Raw genomic sequence first — 15,557 nt, 5'->3', positions numbered from 1 at the left:
CAAGAAGTCCGAAGTCAGCAAATGTCAAATTTATCAATACAGAAACAGGTGCAGTGTGCTTTAGAACACATAAAAAACATTTACAAAAGCCATGTTGTATACACGTCAGACAAATAACAAAACATTGTGACACAAAAACATCACAATTTGTATTCTGGTGCTAAGAAATCCTCTATTTTGGACACACAATAAAGTAACAAATTAATTTACTTTCCACACAAATGCTAAGTGTAAAGATGTAGTTTCCTGCAAGTGAAGATTTTGCAAATTCGATTATTATTCAAGTTACCGGTCTCTTTGACTCAAACATAAAGAACGCTTTAATTTATGCTAAAACTGATATTTGGCTGTCAAAACCAGTCTGTCAAGTGACTGATGACACTGAGCTCTAAAAGGAAGAGCGAACCGACTGCAACCACGATTAGAAAAACATTTTAAGTATCTTAACAAATGTAAAGTGGCAGTAGTATAATCTGGGGCTGAAACATTACAATTTAAATGTTACAAAGAGGTCACAGGTTTGCTCGAGTTACAGCAAATTAATTCAGCTTCAAAACAAATGAAGTGTGTTAATAAATATTAGACCTATAAAGACGGTGACAATGGGAGATGAGTAGTTACATTTTTTGTGAGTGACATTTAGTCAACACGTACCACAGACTGAAACCAACAGCAACCACAGATGACAGAAATGTCAGCTTAAAAAGGCATGCACAGCAAAGGCTTGATATTTAAGATTATACAAAAATAAAACCACACAACAAACATAAAAATATAGGCTTGCGTAATATTTATCATGCACTAACAGAGAAAGCTACCCTGATAAAAGCAGGTCTGAAATCTGTTTGCAAGTTCATAATCTATAACTGATTTAAGGGCAATGTGGTGAGCAGCTTTAGAAGCAATGGCAACTGAAAAGAAGGCATTTAAGTACAGCACACCAACACAGTTAACACCAGAAATAACAAATGATCCACAACACCTGGGTGTTAAAGTTAAGAGCATGCTCTGGGTAAAATTCAGGTTACAAATGCTAGAAAACAAAAAGGTGAAATAACACAAGTAAAAGCTATTAAACCCCTAATTATGAGCACTTATGATGATTAGCTACAAACTGGTTCAGTGTATTTCTGCCTAGATCTGGGACATCATGTCATTCTTTTTTTTTTTCTGTCTAAAAATTGTTGCAGAAGAAGTGAACCGTTACAACCAGTACAGTCCTTTCTTAACCAGAAACCTTTTTTTTTTTTGTAAGTCCTGAGACCAGTAGGCGGTTTTAAGGTGAGTTGTTGTAATAGTCTCTCTTTAGGCTACCCTGTAAGCCGTCATGCGGGTGTAGTTTTGGCGGTGACTCCTGGCCGCCCATAGGAACAAAGCAGCAGCCATCATCTGCAGAGGGAAAGAGATGAGAGCGAGGTAGAGGGACCAGCCCAGAGAGCCCTCCACCCCTTCTGGTGGGGACAAATACTGCCGGAGCAAATCCACCCCGGCCAGGAAACAGCAGACGGTACCCAGAGTGCACAGACCTGATGAATAGAGGAGAGACGTAATGAATGAACACCACAAAACAGTACATTTGAAGCACTGCATTGCATTTGTGGAGGTGTGATGGCAGCAGGGTGAGAGAAACAGAAATTATAAGTTGTGTCGTCTGAAACTAAACAACAATCACAGATTTTTGCTGAAGCCAATGTAGACCTAAGTCGCGGCAGCTGGATCTGGGCTCAAAAGAAACTCAACTTGTATTCAACTCAGTGAGAAAATCACAACTATCAAAAGACAAATTTATTTTGTATTTACCACAATGAGGATTTTCTTCAGATAGCTCATTATTGCAGAGGCATACATTAATAAATCAAGACCAACCCTGCTAACGTCAGAAGAAATTATTACACTTTTACTAAATCTAACATTATTCTTCAAGAGAAATTGCATATATGTTATACCAATGTTTGGGTATTTACTGAGCATCTATTAACAACACAGGAGTCAGGATCTGTGTGATTAAGCTCACCAGGTAACGTTATACGTTTGCTTCAGAGTAATTAATCGAAGCAAAAGAAACCCTTCTTTATACTGGGAAAGTGAAAGCAAACGGTTCAAATGGTCTCAATCAGACGAAGATGTATGAGGAGGAACTCACCTTACAAGAAGAAGGCCTTAAGCAGCGCCGGCAGGCTGATGCTAGTTTTAAGTTGGACAGCTGGACGCGTGTTCGACACAAAAAGGCACTGCCGGCTCACGACATGCGTACAAATAGCCGTAACAAATGTTTCCTATGTACGCTCACACACCATCATCCTCATGGTCAGTGAGTCAGAATACTCCACTGGAAATGTTTTTACACATTTGATTACCAGTCTGACATGTATTTTAATGTCAGATTAATTTAAATGGCTGGTATTTTATAGAGCACAGCAGCAGCTCTGCCTTTGTCTGCTCCTCCAAAACATACTGTTGCAAACTCACCATTTAAAAATGGATATTATACATTTGAGAAGGTGTTTGCTTGACTGACAAGAGTTTCTTGTTACAATACTTGCCACCACCCTTTTCCCCTTGATTTGTGTTTTCTTGTTTAAATATTTGCCAACATGGCGTGAGCATCACACTCAAATACCTTCAGAACATCACAGATGCCTTGGCATTTTTTTCTACTTTTTTGTCTGTGGTCCATGGCAGAAATTGGGTAATATACATGGATTTCTCTAACCTGCGAGTAGATGGAGCACTCCCACGCCCAAAGTGGGGGTGAAGCTGCGGCACAGGCAGGCGCAGACCCCAACGAGGCCGCCAAGAAACACCAAAGCCAGAGACACCAAGGGCAAGAGAAACTGGCACCTCCACAAGTCTGAAAAATGACATTAAAAAAATGAACTAAAAACGATCAAAAACCAACTAAAAGAAGAATGTTATAGACAAATTTGACTGATGCAAAAAACCATGGGCCAACAATTAATTGCAGGACTTTACAGTATGTTAGTGCCTAAAATTCTCTCACCAACAACTTTTTAAAGCTGAAAAAATTGTCCGGCAAAACATCACTTCAAAATAAAGTTTGTATTTTTTGAATCGTCTGGTGTATTGCTTTGATATTGTATGTGTTAGTATTATGCAATTGTTACAGCTGATAAATCTAGATTTAAAATATTACATATTTGTAATATTCCATATCTAAAATTGTCCATTGTGACCTCTCACACCGATAAATGTCACTCACAAAAAGTTCACCAGCTATGGTAGTGGCTTTAAAGTTTGGTGACACGTGGTTAAAATGAATGCAGGGTAAAGACAACACTACAGACACAAGGGGAAGAGAGTAGACTCACATGTTCTCAGCAGATCTTCTTCGCTGCTATGGTTTCCAAGGTATTTGTACTTTAGACTGAACTGCTGAGGAAGAGTGAAACTCACACACCGCGTCTCCATCTTTGGATCTAAAGTCAAGATCAGAGAGTGCAAATTCAACTGAGCTGTGGTGTGGGGTGTTGGGCAGCAAGAGGATATACAGTAACAACGATGCAATAGAAATGTGTCACTTCATTAATACTGATGTAGTTATCCAATTTACTGTCAGTGGTTGCATTGCAGGTGATGCTGCAAATTGATGAGCTGAAGTGACATATGACAATATCGGACTCAGAGGTAGGGATATACAGATTTAACTTTTCCTTTAGTGTCATGCTGAGCTTTAAAACTAGACAAAACATTTTTTTTGTACCGTTTTAAAATAACCAAATGATCTGCTTGGGATTAAAAAGGGGCCATACAAGCTGTGGAGATGTAATATTTTGAACAGGAGGACATACTTGGCGGTTTGAACCAATGTGACTCACTCGGCACCCATATGCACCTCCACCACAGTCCCAGGGTGCCGTTCAGGCGGAACATGGTGTCGCGGGAAGTCTTCTCGTCAAAGTCTCCATGGATGAACTCCTTGATGAGCTCGGAGGCGTTGCTCTCACTCTTCACTGGTGGGCAGCTGTACTGGTACCAGTGCTGAGTTCCCACAGCCACAGAGAGGTAGACCGTCGCCAGCAGGCTCAGCACCGAGCCGATGACCAGAGCTGTGGCATAGCGGTTGTCTACCATGGTCTAGATGAGGATAGTTTCGTGTTTACAAGAATTAACTGCTCTAAAATGCAAATGCCGATTTGGCTTTCACTGTGGGCTGGTTTAAAAAAATTATTTCCGCTTGGTGTTTAGGCACCACGGCATATCTGTTAACTATTGTCAGGTATTATGACAGTGCCAAAGTATCTCAACATATGATACTCTTATTTAATCATTACGTTTACTGTGCAGCATTTTGAGCAATGTCCCAAACACATAGGCGTTCACAACCTGCCGAAGAAGCAAAGATACACACGGTATAATGTTAAGCTTTTTAAAGTTATGTGCTGTACTAACTTCTGTTTACCTGCTGGCAACAATTTACAATCGTAAGGTGTTGTTAGCTTGTTATGAACGTTACAGCTAACAGTTTCATACAGCTAATAATCATAACAAATGCAGCTTCCGCAACTGTGCAACTAAGTTAACGTCTTACTAGCTATCTTACGCTAATTATAGTTAGCCACAGCTGGCTGCATACGTACGGTACATTTAACCGACGACAAACGTTGAATGTTAACGTAAATGTTTAATTCAATGTCGTCTTTTTTAATGTATTTGTTTACCTCATTTCTGGACAAAACTCTGGAAAAAATGTCTTCTGCTCGTCAAAAATCTCGAGCAGGCCTCCGCCCACTTCTTCTATGTTAGCAAGGTTTTCTTCTTCTTCTTCTTCTTCTTCTTCTTCTTCTTCTTCTTCTTCTATGACTTTTGCTGGCGTTTGACATTTAGTGCGTGAGGCACTTTACCGCCACCTTGTGCTTCGGAAGTGAGACTAGAAACCCAAATCATACCCAATAATTCTGAATAAATAAACAGAAATAATTAATAAACATTTGAAAGAGGACATACAATATACCTGTAACACTTTAGAAGATAGTTATTTTATTTGTATTAAAATCCTACATTCCAGCCTCACTTGTTATCTATCTACCTGTTGGACAGATTAAATTGTCCCGGGCAGATTTTAGCCGATATTGGTTTATTGCAGATATATCATTATGGGCTTACATGTCAGCTGATAAGTAACAAAATATTGCAGAATATTGCAGTACAGAAATGCCAAAAATATGTTTTTAGCAATGTAGAAATAGTGTCACGATTAAATAGTTTGTCCTCTTGACAAGTTTATTTTTAAAGTGTCCTGCTCAGTACCTACTTACTGTATATTGGTCTCACTTGTTTAAAAGAACACATATAAAGGGTCAATTTTTTAAATATTTTGTGTTTATTCTGGTCTCAAAAATCCATTATCGGCTATTTCTTATTGTCTGAATTGTTTAAATTAGAATGTCCAAGTCTATTTGAAGACCTTGCGATCTCTTTCCTGTTAACTTTGTGGTTAAAATGATGTTCTTCTTGCCCTGTGTTTCACTATGGCCAAGTTGTTTTGCTCCAAATTATTGTTGGTCGACTGGATGTTAAAAATGCATTGCTGCCATCAACTGCCAATGAAGCCACTTGGTTCATGTTTGGTAAAAAAAATATAAAAGTTCATATTCACAGGTCTAATGATGTGGACAAGTAAGATGATCCTTAATTTGCAGTCTTCTGTCCCATGTTCTCTATTTTCCATCAATATTAGTAGAGGATGTTGTGCTCACACTGCCAGAACAGAGAACATATTTTTATATTCTCCATCTTTACTACAAGACGTATCTATATTATGGTGATGAATAAATCTAACTAGCATATAGTCACATAATAAGAAAGGGGATCATTGGAGTATTATCAAATCATACTTTCCCTTTTATTTTCTGCTTTAAAAGCATTTTCAAAGCTAATAATAGCTACATGTTAACAGTCCCACAATGCATCTGTGGTTGTATACAGTATTTTCCTGATTTGTTTTTTCCCATAAAATTAAAACTCAAATACAGGATGCAGTTATGCAGAATCAGTGAGGTAGAGACGCCCACAGTTGATGTGATGGTTAAAAACATTATTTGGTTAAAAAAACACCATCTTCACATTTCATAAAGACACATCCAATCACTGATGTTGTGACGTTAATCAACCTCCCTTCACATATTACAGCTTTTTTTAAATCAGACATGCATCCAGCTCACACAAGTGCTGATTTGAGCGTGTACATCAGCAAATAGAGTAGTGCAAATGTATTCCTTTTGTGCAGCAGTTGAAGATAAGTTCTCTTATCATCACAACAAATCATCTTTAATGAAGAGCCTTCTTTGCCATTTGCAGTCAGACTGGACTGTTGCATTCAGGATGGGGGTGGCAGTAAACTCCACACTGCATGGCCCTGAGCTGCAGGGAGCCTCTTCCAGCTCCAGGACAGTCACATTGTTGGGTGCAGCTGTGCTGAGGATGTTGGCAGGGACAAAAAGTGTCACCTGAGGCCCTCGGGTTGGCCAGTAACGTCCCAAGTTGAAGCCATTAATCCAAACTTGCCCCTGAAAAGAAAATGACAGAACTCTTTTTATTAGTTGTTCCACATTTAGAGGAGGCTGCAGCTAAAGATTATTTGTATTTATTTATTCTAATTTGTTATTGATTTAAAAAATTGTATAAATCAGGCTGATATTTGCAATTATGAGATTTTTCCCAAGTCTCTTCAACTCTTTAATACGAAGAGAATAAACTTGACGCCTGACATTACTTCATAGGGCTGCGACCAACGATTATTGTCATTATTTGTTGATCATAATCAAAATGTCAGGAAATCGTGAAAAATGCTCCGTTTCCTAACGTCAAGATTGTATGCAAATTGCTTGTTTTTTTTTCCAACCACCTAAAGAGATTTAATTTACAAAACTATACAGGAGAGAAAAGCAAATCTTCACATTTGAGAAGTTGAAACAGCTCCTTTGGAATTGTTGCTTGATATAGGACTTAAACGATGAATCCATTATCAAAAATTGCTGTCTTTTTTTAAAACAAATTTTGACTTCATATGACCCTGGAGTCATTAAAAATGTTCCTACAAACAATCAGGGTTTATTTAAAATGCTCAATTGACATTGTTGTTATTTTATTTTATTTTTTTAAAGGGCAAAGTGGCTTCAATTCTAACTAAATCAAAAACATGCTTGGGTGACATGCCTTCCTCCATTTGGGCAGCTTGATGTAGGTGTCCTGGGGGAGGTCTGGGATGGCGTCAGGAATAATGAAGCTTCCCTCGTAGAAGGCTGGCAGGGAGAGAGCAGGAGGTGGGTCTGTTGGTTTCGTTTCACCGAGAAGACCCTGACTGACCGCTTCATCGATGCTCAGGCTGTACATGGTCCAGTCAGTGAGCGTATCCTTCCCCAGAGTCAGGTTGGACACCAAGCCCTGTGCAGTACAAAAACCAGATGGGAGGAGCAGAGAATTCACACTGACATCCCAGTTTTGGAAATTGTTTAGAAGTTTTACTTCACAGAAAGTGTAAAATTCAAAAACAAAACAGAATTTTGTTGCAGTTAAATCTAATCTTAAGTTTTTAAGGCTTGTAAAACCTGCAAAATGAAATCCAGTAAAGCCTTGTGACATCTATACGTTGAAGCACACATAGTATCTTGAAAATGTAGCTGGAAATAAACCTTAAGGTCGTTGATGTTTTTTCCGTAGTTGATTCGACCCATATTCTCCACCAGTATGTCCACCTGACTGCCAGCTTTCCCAGTCACATTGACAGTTATGACTTTGTTCCTTTCAAGAATCCCCACAGCCACCTTGAGAAGAAATCAGCATGATTAAATCAGAAATAATCAGAGTTTGCTACATTTTCTAGAACTAAGCATTATGTTTACATTTTTCTATACCAGTGTGGATCTATCTTACTATGAAAAATATATATTTTTACATTTTTTTTTGCATTTATACAAAAGAAGCTCAAGCTCTCAAGAGTTCAATGTTGTCTTAAAACATGCAATGGTACAAGAACTGCTGCTAATCTAAAATGAGTCAAATGAGACACTTTTGACGTATTTCAAATTGTACCAATGTTAAACTATGCTATCTGGCGATGAGCAATGACAACAAAAGGCATGTGCGTGGACCTGCGTGTAACTTCTGATAAGAAACAATCAGACTCACCCCGTCCACTGACACATACGCTCTATCGTGGACGCCGTTCAGTGGAGATGACAGCGGAGTTGGTGTGTTACAGTTAACAGGCAGAGTGGTTCTGTAGAGCACATAACCAAAGGCCTAAAAGATAAATAAGAAAGAGATACATTTTAGACAAATCCACAGCTAAAAAAAGTAAAAATCATGTGGAAAAAAATATCATTGTTTTTTCACTACATAAAAGAGAAAAGCATTAAAGGATACCTGGTTCAGTTCAATGAAAGTCTGAGGATATTTGCTTTTGATGGGACCGGAGAAAGACAGTGTTTCTAAAGCATCTGATAGCACCTGGAGCTGTGGTGACAGGGATGCTTTTTAGTATTTAATCATGTGACAAAAAGTATTTCAATGGTGAGTTCATAGAAACAGTGTCCACTGCCTGCTTACCCTTTTCATCCCAACAGTCCCATATGCATACTTTGGAGTTGTGGGTGGTATTGGTCCCGCAGGTATCTTATGGTACTGTTGTGAAAAAATACACACGGTCTTCCAGATGACACATACTCCACTGTACATACGTTAAAAAATACAAATTTAACAATTGTGGATGTGACAATTTAATAATGCCATTCAATTTTACGCAAAACAGCTGAAGCAATACTTAAAAGCAAAATTAGAGGCCTGCACTATTGTTCTTACCATTTTGATCACATCTCTAATAGCAAAGTATTTCTCTGTCAGGTCTCCTGCTTCCGAGAGCGGGGCGTCGTAGTCGTAGCTCGTGGGCTGCGAGCCGTATGGATCGTTTGCACCTGGGATATCGAGAGGCAATCAGAGGGTGTTACACACCCTTGCACATCTTTTCTCTATTAATAAACACATGACACTTTAATAATATACTTGTTTTAACATACTATTATTTGTTTGTTTACCATCTTTTTTTGTAAATCTTTTGTGTTTACTGTTATGCACCAATCACAGAGCCAAATTCCTTGTATGTGTAACGTACTTGGCAATAAACAGTTCCGATTCTGATTCTGAAGTTAATCATTCCAAAAACACAAAAGACCCAAGTGGCTTTGCTGTAAGTCACTTGAAATGATCATTTCTTCTCATCAACCTAGTCTGTTGAAGTGCACTCACCATTCCAGTATCCAAAGTTTGTTCCCCCTATGAACATGTACCTGTGGGGAGAGAAATTAAAGTGAAATGTAGATAGGCAATAAAGCACAAATAGATTCAAATAACTTTAAACTTCAAGAGCAAAACGTAAGCTCCTTGCCTCTTCAGTCATTCTCTCTCTTTAAGAAAATGTATTTGCAATATGTAAATTATGTAACTTGTAACCAAATATTTTGGTTACAAGTTACATAATATGATGGTGGCCGTAGAGTCACCATGATATAAATATATTTTTTGTAATTGTATATGCCTTCAGTGTGTCATTAAATCTGTAGACTCACATGTTGACGTTTGCTCCCAGGGCAAGCATCTCGTTGAGGGACTTTGCCACTATGGCAGACGGCACGACAGAGTGACCTGACCCCCAGTGGTCCAGCCATCCAGTGTAAAATTCAGAGTTTACCTGTTCATACAGCAGAAAACCCCATAAGTGCCTGAGAGAAAATGCAGTGTGGTTTTAAAACCACAAACTGTTTCGAGGGAAATACTTGCCAAAGGTCCACGAGGTTCAGCGTGTCTCTGTGCATCAAAGGCAGCGGTTACATTCCCACCTAACAGGAGCAAAACACAAAGACAAGCTTATGAGTAAATTCTTATTGTAAGTCGCTTTGGATAAAAGCGTCTGCTAAATGACTGTAATGTAATGTAATGTAATGAGTAAAGAAGCTATTTGTGCGATTTCCTCATGACTGCTGACTAATCTAACATATGACATAAAGTAAATGTGGAGAAAAAAAAAGAAGAAAAAATATTTAAATACTGTAAATCCTTATGTAATGTATCTAATCTCAAATTAGCAATACTGCTACTGCAGTGTCAGACCTATTGTCACAGCATCTGGAAGCTATGGCCCAGTGTTTGACACTTAAGATCAAACGACAGTGTCCTTATGCATTTCCTCGGGAAGACGCCCCACATCACCTGAACTAAATGTTAAAATGAACAGTCAGTCAATCAATCAAGTTTCTGTGGTCAATATATGAGTATGTTGGCAAGTTGTTCTGCTGTTTCTTTAAGGACAACATATTGTACCACATAGTTTAATTCCTTAAATATTTACAGGCCCTTCTAGGGACATACTTTGGTTATTAGCAGTAGCCAAGAATGCTGGTATACATTGCATTGAAAAACATGTATATTGTATTTTTCCCGACCAAATAAACATGAAATGAAATGAAATACATAACTGAACCTTTAACCAACAGTCAATGTTTGCTGTAAATTGCATTGCACTGACTAGACACCCGACACCTACCTGGCCCAAAGTCAACTGTAGCGTAGAGACCTTGTATTGAGCCACATTTGAGGTAGCTAAGCCCAGCTCCATCTGTGGTAAAGAGCACCACCTCCTCGCCAAGTTGAGACCGGAACAGCTTAGTCAGGTGGCGCATGTAGTTGTAGTCACAGGCGAAATAACTGCCGTATTCATTCTCCACCTACCAGACACAGCCACAGCAGGAGGGAAATGTTATTTTTCTTATGGAATCAAGTTCTGAAATGAAATGCAATGCACGTAAGACTCACCTGTACAGTGATGATAGGACCACCGTTCTGGTAGAGAAAAGGCTTTATCATTGGCAGTAACTTCCCCATCCACTTATCTACTGCTCTGATGTAATCTGACACAAAGCAAATCATTATAGTGTTGTATGTACTGTTGCATGCAACCATGACTATATACGTCAGCATTCATTCTGTTTTTCTTTGATTCTCACCTGGATCTGAGGACCGCAGCACAATGTCTTTCTTCTTGAGAAGCCAGGCAGGCAGCCCACCCTGGTTGACAGAATAACACAAACAATGGCAAAAGGCTTTTGATGCAATTTAAATGGCCTACCAACTATAAAAAAATAACCTCACCTAGTGTACGTGCAATTTAAAGTGATAACACACGTATAATCTGTTTTAAATATCAAACACCCTATATACACTTTAAGTGACAATAAAAAGTTTACATTGGCTACAACAGATTTCAGTGTTGATTAGCTCCCATACTGGAGAACAAACACCAAAATATCCCCAAATATATCTAAAACCTGAACAGTAAACCTATGACCATAAGCATAGCTATACTGTACCATCCCTCAGTATATATCAAAGAGATGACAATCTATTGTCATTTATTATCATAATTTGAGTTTCAGTAGAAACGTATTAGCAGCTTAAAAGATCACATGCCTGTACAGTAAGAGTTTCCAGTTAGAAATTGGCAAAAAAAGATGTAGATATTATCGACTAATCATTGGCCTTTGGTTGCCACTTATGAACATATAAATAGTAGGAACAGCAAACAGCAAAACGTTCAAACCAATATAAATATTTAGAAGGTTATCCCGAGATCTTTGAGCTGGAAGGAAAATTATACTGCATGTGCAACATACACATGACATGTCTACATGTCACATTTCTATTATTAAGCTGACAATAAGTACCTTAATTACTCAAAATACAAAGTGACTAAAAATACCAACAATATTTTCAGTTTGGGCGACCAAAAGCTAATGCCTGGTCGCCAACCTGGCAACCACTTTTAAAAGTTTGTTGAGCTCTGGATCAAAACTCAGTACTAAGTTTGGCAGCAGAATGCCCCCTAAAAGTTCTATCGTATGTGAATAGGATATTATATGATTGAGTTATTATTACTAATGCATAACTGTTTAAGCAGCAGTTTAATGCTTTAGCTGGATGAAGTTGAGATAATTGACTAATTTATTTACTGTTGGGTAGTTCAGTCTATAAATGCATCATATGTGAGAAGTTGACCAGATGGTTTGTGTGTATACTCTTGATCTGAAAAGTTATTAGTAACTACAGCTGTCAAATACATGTAGTTGTGTTAAATAGTACATTATTTTCCTCTGAAATATGTTGAACTAGAAGTATAAAGTAGCATGAGATGGAAATACTGAAGAGTCTAATTTGTTCTGTATTTATTTCTTCTTTAATGGTCTCTTAATACCATCAAAAACTCAAAATGTGTTTACCGACAACCGGCACTCACCATGTCCCACTCTGCACATATGTAGGGTCCAGGCCGAAGGATGACCACTAAACCTATGTCTTGGGCCAGTTGAAGGAAATATTCCACGTCCCTGTCTCCAATAAAATTGTACTGGCCCGCAAACTCCTCGTGGTAGTTCCAGGGAATGTACCTTCAATGTGAATGAAGTGTCAGTATTATCCAAACACACATACTTATGTTTAATGGTGGCTTCATTACAGCTGCAACAAACAAATATTTTCATCATCAATCAATTTCAATTATTTTCTCAAATAAACAATTTGTCATTTTATGTCAAATTATGATAAATCACAGCTATTAAAAGCCAAATGTCTTTCTTTGACCGACCAGCAATCCAAATCCCAAAGATATTTAGTTAACAATCATAAAAGACTAAGACAATATTCACATTTTCTGAGCTAAAGCCAGGGAATTATTGCATTTATTTCAAAGAAAAATATTTTTAACGATTAATCGACATTCAAGATCGATACATAATCATCACTACAGTTTGACTGCTGACAAATGTTGCCATTTTGTAGAATGACTGCAGCACAACCACATGCAAACATTAAGAGAGCCAACAGTGATGTGAACTGATTTTTCTGTTGAAACATGGCACAGTTGCAACAACAGCCTGTGGTTGCAACAACAAACCAAAGTTAACGCAGGAAGACAGTGAGACATGAAGTAAACATACGTCTGGATGGCATTCAGTCCTGCCATGTACATCTTGAGCAGTCGGTCCTTCCAGTAGACTCTGGGGATCCGGCTGTAATGGATGCTCCCTGATATGTATCGAAACTCTTCCCCATCTTTCCGAAAGCAGTCCTTCTGGTAATCCACGCTGAATGAACCAGGTGCCCCGAGCTGCAGGTCAACACATCATAATTAAACTCACAATGAGTCAGTTTATATTGTGTTCCATTATGTGGTTAAAGTGTAACGTTGTTTATGGTGCAGGGCTGACATCTCAGCTGACTTTACAGACATAAAATAAAAGCAATGTATTTATTTTACTGAGCTGACAATATGAGCCTGATTTAACCCAACTTTACTGTTAACATGCCTTTAGCACGATCAAAAAATATTAACTCACATTGAGATTTATGTCGTGTGTCTCAGTGTATTTAAAAAAAAAACAATGAATTTGAGAACAAGTTCCAATCTTTTGTTTTCAAATTTTGTGGCAGGGCTTTTATAAAACCGGATATAATCATCTGTTTTGATTCGTTTTTAATGTTTTTGGAATGTGGCTGCATGTATAGCTCCTTCAATGTCGACAACAGGGTATAAAAACCGTTAAATACTCAGAGGTACTTACTGAATGTCCAAACAGCAGCAACAACAACAACAGCATGCTTCCGAATCTGAGCAGAGACATGATGAATCCTCACTCGAGCCGTGCTGTCCGGTTGACGTGTTACATTAAATTAATGCAGCTTTTCAAGCAATGTTATTTAGTTGGTCACAGTCAGCTACAGTTCCTACTTCCCTGAGTACACTGCTATTTTGAATGGTGTGGTATCATGAGTTGCGGAAGTAAAATCATGTGACGCTGCATCGTTGTGGTGTAAAAAAAACCGTTTTGATCAGTAGGTGGCAGTGTCGCGCTTTTTATTTATGGCGATTGAGGCGAGATTATGTGTAAAGGCTTTAGCAGAGTTTCTAGTCAATGAGGGAATAGATAATCTTCAAATTATATCTCCGCATAAACAAAGTAAAACTATTTTTGATGTGATGCCGTTTTTGACACAGGTCTTTCGTCTTTGTTTAGTTTTTTGTTGCGCAGCTCTGTTTACCTTTCCCACCTGAATGCAGAAAGCTCACTATCACCCTATCTGCTGTGATTGCTGTAATCTTTCTCATTCATTTGAAGTTGACTGAGTGAGTGAATGGATGTCCATGAACAGGAATGTTTCCTGTTATTGAGAAAGTTTGCGCCACAAGAACATTTAAAACTGTGATCAGATGGAGGATTCTAAATTAGGTAGGATAATCAATACACAAGATTTGTTGTGAATGGGTAAAACCGGCCTGTTAAGTCTTCCCTTACTAAAACTAAGACACAATCACATAAACAGCTCTATAACATGCAAAATAATATAATACATTTAAGCATTTTGAAGCTTATTATATAAAGTTTTGTTGCAATATGAAGTTTAGTTTCAAACCATAGAAATATATACTTAATACAAACGTCCATAGAGTTTGGTGAATGCCTCTCTGACAAATTGTCAACAGAAACTGAAACTTAAAAGCTTCACAGAGATGGGACTTATTTCAGACTATACGTTTTTTCCCAGTTATTAAAAGCTTAATCATGAATAAAAATCTAAACGATTCGGGACTTTTGAGAAAACATTTGGGGTTCAATCTGTGCTTGGAGGATTTTCCAGGGAAGTGAACAGGGAACATGGTCAGATCATCAAGAATAGATGTGGAAAACGAAAAAAAAACTTTTGGAACTGTCAAACATTTAAAGAAAACCTCTGATATATTACATTTTGTCATAGTGACGACAGCCAGAGCAGATGAGACAACAGATTTCAGGAAGGAAGACTAGTCAGGGTTAATATAGCCTTCCTTGTCATCTTCCTTAGACTCTGGAATGTCATCCGTGTCGGGGGAAAATTGTTTTCATGTGACTTCTAATTATTATTTTTTACTTGGATTCGTTGCTCATGTGTTTTCAATCTAGTTTGAACTTTGGCCCTTGGGCAAACGGGAGCAGAGTTTTCTGCTTCTCATGGGAACCAACGGGGGGTAACTTCCTTGGTGGTAGGGCCTTATAGAGAACAGATGGTTACCTGATTTTGTGTAAACATCCCTAGGCCACAGGGAACTGGACAGCTAGACTTTGATTGACACGTAGTTTCTGCTGAGGGGGGATACTCCGCTCAGACAGGCATTTAAGAAGGGCCTTCTTTGCAGAGAAGGGAGAGTCTTCCTTTGTTCTGCAATGGGTGAAGGAATGTTCTCTGCTATACAGCTGTATCGTAATCTATGACTCTGTTTATTAATCTGTTTAAATCTGTTCACTCTGTTTAATCTGTGAATGCACATTTGAGCTGTCTATGCTGTTAGATTTGTTTTATTTGTTTGTATTTTTATAATTTTTCTACATCTTATCCTGTAATAAATATTTAAAAGACAGAAAGCTTAAGATACAATTGATTTCTCTGAAGAAAATACTTTAATTTCCACGACAATCTGCATGTCAGAGACCATGGGGCCACCCCACATGGACCAA

General features: G+C 38.1%; 2 protein-coding genes across 4 annotated transcripts; both read right to left on the bottom strand.

Moving 5' to 3' along the window:
* Window positions 1-14: 14 nt before the first annotated feature.
* On the bottom strand, window positions 15-4,811 carry cldnd1b (claudin domain containing 1b). 3 transcript variants are annotated; one of them, XM_068726668.1, is made up of 5 exons: window positions 4,680-4,811; window positions 3,810-4,344; window positions 3,330-3,437; window positions 2,714-2,851; window positions 15-1,526 (listed from the first exon to the last, which is right to left on the bottom strand). In XM_068726668.1, the coding sequence occupies exons 2-5, from the start codon at window positions 4,090-4,092 to the stop codon at window positions 1,306-1,308; spliced, it is 750 nt and encodes a 249-aa protein (XP_068582769.1). In that variant the 5' UTR covers window positions 4,093-4,344; window positions 4,680-4,811; the 3' UTR covers window positions 15-1,305. The 3 variants fall into 3 exon arrangements, with proteins under 3 accessions (XP_068582769.1, XP_068582771.1, XP_068582770.1); XM_068726670.1 differs by having other exon boundaries at window positions 3,837-4,344; XM_068726669.1 differs by having other exon boundaries at window positions 3,810-4,095.
* Window positions 4,812-5,839: 1,028 nt separating this feature from the next.
* Window positions 5,840-13,816, bottom strand: glb1 (galactosidase, beta 1). Its single transcript, XM_068727566.1, has 16 exons — window positions 13,629-13,816; window positions 13,005-13,174; window positions 12,305-12,455; window positions 11,019-11,079; window positions 10,828-10,922; window positions 10,559-10,739; window positions 9,796-9,854; window positions 9,585-9,706; window positions 9,265-9,305; window positions 8,821-8,933; window positions 8,569-8,643; window positions 8,386-8,475; window positions 8,149-8,262; window positions 7,653-7,784; window positions 7,177-7,404; window positions 5,840-6,527 (listed from the first exon to the last, which is right to left on the bottom strand). The coding sequence occupies exons 1-16, from the start codon at window positions 13,686-13,688 to the stop codon at window positions 6,273-6,275; spliced, it is 1,947 nt and encodes a 648-aa protein (XP_068583667.1). The 5' UTR covers window positions 13,689-13,816; the 3' UTR covers window positions 5,840-6,272.
* Between the last annotated feature and the right edge of the window lie 1,741 nt (window positions 13,817-15,557).

This window comes from Cebidichthys violaceus, unplaced genomic scaffold (assembly GCF_023349555.1).
Source record: "Cebidichthys violaceus isolate CVI_PGR_0920_01 unplaced genomic scaffold, fCebVio1.0.p SCAF_4, whole genome shotgun sequence".
Taxonomy (NCBI): Eukaryota; Metazoa; Chordata; class Actinopteri; order Perciformes; family Stichaeidae; genus Cebidichthys; species Cebidichthys violaceus.
This window is presented reverse-complemented; position numbering and strand designations above follow the sequence as displayed.